This window comes from Poecilia reticulata, linkage group LG4 (genome assembly GCF_000633615.1).
Source record: "Poecilia reticulata strain Guanapo linkage group LG4, Guppy_female_1.0+MT, whole genome shotgun sequence".
NCBI lineage: Eukaryota > Metazoa > Chordata > Actinopteri > Cyprinodontiformes > Poeciliidae > Poecilia > Poecilia reticulata.
In genome coordinates this window covers 3,548,449-3,553,444 of record NC_024334.1, presented here as the reverse complement: position 1 = coordinate 3,553,444, position 4,996 = coordinate 3,548,449, and the positions used below count along the sequence as shown (strand labels likewise).

Below are 4,996 nucleotides of genomic sequence, written 5' to 3'. Positions count from 1 at the left end.
ACAGCCAACCAACCAATCAGCCAACCAACCAACCATCATCTGAACATTACTGCTGTGGAGGGGAACCAAACATCCAACCAACGAAACTTACAATCAACATCCAACCAAACATTTGTTCATCCATTCATCTTTTTGACTTTGTTCATCCATCCATTCCTTCATCCATTTATCAAATTACATGCAAACATATTGACTCTTAATCTTGAATATTTTAGTATAAACATCGTTATTACTTAATTTTACCAACTCACCACAGGCTTCACACTCCATCACTGTGTTCTTCAGGAACACTATTTCTCTGACCTGTAATAATCAACAAATCGACTGATTAAATAAACATCAGCTGCTCTTTCAATGGAAACAACACTTTTGGTGTAATCCAGACCCAAGTTATCTATGGAACTAAAATGGGGCCATAAAGTTTGTTCAAAACTGGAAAAAAAAGCCAACCTTGGATCTGAAAAGTCGTTTTGAACATTTCATATAATTGTTCTGAGTTTCAAATCTTTAATTTAAATTTTTTTTTCCAGTTTTACTTTTTTTTTTTTTTTCTTTTAACGAACTTTATGGCCCTAATTTAGCTCCATAGAATTTGGTGTTAATGAGCCCATCTTCAGTCATGAACAGTAAATGATGCAACATTTTTAGGGCAGTGAATGAGGTTCACCTGTTGCTTCAGCAGCTCTTTAATCTCGGCCAAAGCGAAGTTTGTCATCTTAACCTGACTGATGATTTCTCCATCTGGTGCAGACAGAAAGCACATCAGCTGCAGTCCGTAAAAACATCAACACCCCTTCATTTAGACTTTTTCAGATCTTAACACGTCGTTATGGCGGCAAACTGGGTCAATATGGGGAGAAGAAAGAAAAAAAAACTTAAATTTCAGTTTCGAAAGCTAAAATTTTAAACTTTTCAAAGTTTTTGGACTGTTTTATACTTTTGAAACTTGGAAATTTAAGTTTTTTCTAGCAAATTTTAGACTTTTCTAGATTAGAAATTTAATGGTAAACAAATAATGTTTATAATAAACAGAAAATAGAAACAATAATTTAACAAAATAAACCCGAAACACAAAATATCATGTCAAGAAATACAAAAAACAAAATATAAATCAACAATCAAGACAAAAAATAACTGAAACTAAAAGTCTAACCATCAGTTTGTCTTCCAAATCTAAATTTATTGGACAGTAAAACGTTTTTTGTTTGTTTTTTGTCAGTTCCTAGAAAAACCTCTGGCTCTGCCAGCTGGACAGGCTGACGGCCTGCTGTGCAAACAGGAAGGCCTGAAAGACCTGAGGGGCCGGATTTTACCTCCTGACGCCTCCACTGAGTCAACATCTCAGCTCTTTGTGAACAAACGGTGGAGCGTCTGACTGAAAACGGCCCGTCTGTCTTCAGATTTACTGCCTCTGCAGTCACGGCCGTGTTCGTTTCTCCTGGTGTCAACAGTCAGGAAGCTCTGCTTGACAGCTTAGCTCTGGCCGCTGGAGGATTCAGTCATGGAAGCCTGAAATTTCTCAGGCGGCGTCGGTTCAGTCTTTCGCAAACATCAAAACGGCTTGCAAAGCAGCTCTGGGCAAACATTTCACATTTCTGTTACGCTTTTTTTTTTTTCTTTTTACCAAGGGGGCTTTATATCAAATCAGCCTTTAGCAAATGGAAAATGTCTTTTCTCGGAATATTTTGCTAACATTCAGTGTAATAATATGGTGAAATGGCTAAAATTCTCACTTTTATGCAGCTTTGCTTATAAAACTGCATTTTTGTGGCGTTGGTCAGAATATGCAGTGAAACTGATGTGAGCGCATTTATCAGACAATTTGTGGTTTTGAGCGTTTATATTTCAGACACGCTAAATTAACATCCGACACGTTCTAATGTTCCTGCTCCTCATCTACGGAACCCAAAGAATACCAAAACTATGCAAAGTACGTTGTTAACGCACAAGAAACTGCAAAGCATATTTAACTGAACCACACCACCAAAAAATGACAGATTGTTTTCATCCAATCGGATCACAACCAGGTTAAAATACTTCAGGAAGTGCCAGAAATTACAAAACCAAACAGCAGGATTCAGGAAAAACACAGGAAAACTTAATACACTTGAGTTATATATGCCCACATCCCTTAAATGTATTGAAAAGTTTGCTACTCCATTGGTTATAAAAGTCATCAGAAATGTGCAAAATGTTAAAAACAAAGGAGAATTTTTAAATTGAAACCACTTTGAGTTCACTTTCCAGTTTTTCTTTTTCAAATAAACACTTTGTTAGTCTGGGACTAACAATCTGTGCCGGTCTTAAAACAGGATTTTAAAGTCCAGTTTTTGTTTTTTTAAACGACTCATTCATCCACTGACGTCTGAAAAGTTTTGTCTCCGGCTCCTAAAGTGATTTTCCAGATATGAAGAAGATAGAAGATTTTCTGGAAGCCGCATTTTCCAGCCAAGCCGCACATTCAGGAATGAAAAGCAGTGGGAGTCTGAAAGTGTCAACAAATGGACTGTGGTAGAAAGACRCTGTCCTGGTTTATCCTAAATTACCTTCTACAAAGAGCTCATTAAAGTTTCAGTTTGCAGAAATGTTTTTGTTCACTAAAACACTTTTTATGACTGTCAACAGATCTMAGGCCTGTTTTTCTGTATTGATAACACAGTTGTTATCAGTACCGATAAGTTACAATAAATGTGTGAAACATTAAAATACAGAAGGTGAAAACATTAAAACTGACCATTTATTCCCATGAACAAATTTAAAACTCTTTTTATAAAGTGTTTAACTGGAAAGTGTAAATGCCATTTTATATAATCTTAATTGGATTTTGTGATATTTTATTGAAAAATTATATTTTATATTTATTATTAAGTGTAATAAACATTACACACAATGTTATTACATTACACTGAGTGTAAAATAAGTTATTTTTTGTACATGTGTGACTCTTGGCCTCAATATTCTGCTAATGTGAAAAAAATTCATAAAAAATTGCAATTGGGAAATAAGAAATTGCAAATTAAGTCATTAAAACGCATGCCACGCCATCATCCCCCTGCCACTTCCTGTCGTCTCCTTCATCGTCTCCAGCAGTAGTAACATCGGGTTGCTGATCACGTGACTTGTGTGATTCAAGAGTTTTTCCACTGCAGTCATGCAAAATAAACCAATTGTGATACGCCTAAAAAAGCGCAAGATAAAAACATTTATGAAGAAACGTTTTTTTCAATTAAGCCAATTTATTTTCAAATTGCGCTGCGTTGTGGTGAATGCTAACGCAGGTTTTGCTGCAGTGTGGCGAGTTGTTGCGTCCCGTGTTCAGCGTTTCCCTGCCTGACCAGCAGATGATCGGGATGAAAGCTGGACCCTCCTGAGAGCGAAGAGCAGGAAACATGTTCCTCTCATCAGGAGCGGGCGGCTCTGTTAGCCGACTGGATTCCACAGCAGAAAGAGACGCACGTAAATCACTGTTTCTGATAAAACCTGGAGCCTCACAGCGATTATTTACAACTAATCGAAGCTTGCAGGACATATCCACGTCTTCATTAAAATGTTTACCTGATGATAATAATGCAACACTTTAAGTTAAACATGTAGATTTATGTCATTTATTTAGCTCCGTCAACGTTTGTTGACTTTTAATTCGCCGTATCTAATATTCTAAAAACAATAAGCAACAACTACAAACTGTGAATATTAAATATGAAGCAGGATGGGTTTACCCCTCTGTCCCGTTACCAGGTTTCCTCCCATGCAGAGGACGCAGGTCAGCGCTACAAACCGCAGCATGATGGGAGCGAGCAGCTGCGTCTTCGCTGTCCTTCCCTGGACTCGGCTGTCCTCCCGTTAGCCTGACTTTATGTCCCTCCCCTGCTCTCTGCCCCCATCSTCCGTCCCTGAGTTTTACCTCCAGCCCTTCCTCTAAAGCTCCAGGAGATGGAGCGAAAAAAACTGATTCTGCACAACGCCGTGGTCTGACTGTGACAAAAATAACATTTAAATGTTGCAGTTTGGTAGACCGTGATAAAAAGCTAAMTTAGTGAACAAATAAGAAGATCTAGTTTCCACAAAAATACTTTTTTATGCAAATTTTTGTCCCAATTTTCCCCTTTTGTATTAAATCCACAGTCCAAATACAGACTGGGATAATACCAGTTTCCCCAATCTAAGGGTGTTTTCACACCTGTTATGGTAGACTCGGTTTGATTGGGACCAAAACTTCATCATCTGATCCGCCTCCAGCTGCTGTGGTTCCGTCTCCGAGTCAAACCCTGTAATCAACCTGTTCCCCTCCTGGCCTGTGGGGGCGCTGCAGCCTACTGAAGGAAACGACACAAAAACCTCTGAAGACGCTGAGCGCAACTTTCTTCTTTACAAAATGTAAACAAAAATTGAGCGGCGTCAGATTTTAGCAGCTGGAGGATTTCTGTTTTCTCTTTAGCTAAAGAAAAAAGAGAAATCTTGTTTAGTCCACTTTAATCCAACTCCAGTCCGTTTGTGCAGAAAGTCCGGTTTGTTTKGGGAGGTGTGAACGCTAATCGAACTCTAAAGTGAACTCTGGTCCGCCTACAAACCTCGGCCTCGGTTTGGTTGAAGTCGGGTACAAAAAATCACCATAACACAATATTTCTCTTGATTTCATTTATTCATAGAAATTTGGTTTCATCTCAGAAAACAGGAAGAATGTTAACTTCTGTAACACCTTTAATTTCTGATGTAGAGTTGAATAAATTTGTTCTTTTTTGTTTCTTTCTGAATAACAAAAGTTGACCAATTTCTATGGAGCTAAAATGGGGCCGTGAAGTTTTGTTCAAAAGAAAAATAATTGAAACTGAAATTAGTTTGAAACTAAAAAAAAGTTTGAAACTGAAGATAAATGAAAATGAGAAACTATTTGAAATTGAAAAATAAATAGAAAAAAAAGATTTCAAATTGAAGAAAATGTTCAAAACTATTTTTCAGATTGAATGTTTTTGAGTTTCGTTTTTTTCAGTTTGAA

General features: G+C 37.4%; 1 protein-coding gene across 3 annotated transcripts in view; it reads right to left on the bottom strand.

Moving 5' to 3' along the window:
- The window catches only part of comp (cartilage oligomeric matrix protein), a 25,310-nt gene extending 21,461 nt beyond the window's left edge, over nucleotides 1–3,849 (bottom strand). For 2 of the 3 annotated variants that reach the window (XR_533474.2, XM_008406323.2), the window contains exons 1-3: nucleotides 3,720–3,848; nucleotides 668–741; nucleotides 252–303 (exon numbers count right to left, since the gene is read on the bottom strand). Coding sequence is in view for 2 of the 3 variants with exons in the window: in XM_008406323.2 (XP_008404545.1) it covers nucleotides 252–303; nucleotides 668–741; nucleotides 3,720–3,786 (193 nt within the window). In the remaining variant the exon portion in view is untranslated. Of the gene's footprint in view, nucleotides 1–251; nucleotides 304–667; nucleotides 742–3,719 lie in introns of all 3 variants that reach the window. The other variant, XM_008406322.2, reaches the window with a different exon arrangement.
- Nucleotides 3,850–4,996: the final 1,147 nt, after the last annotated feature.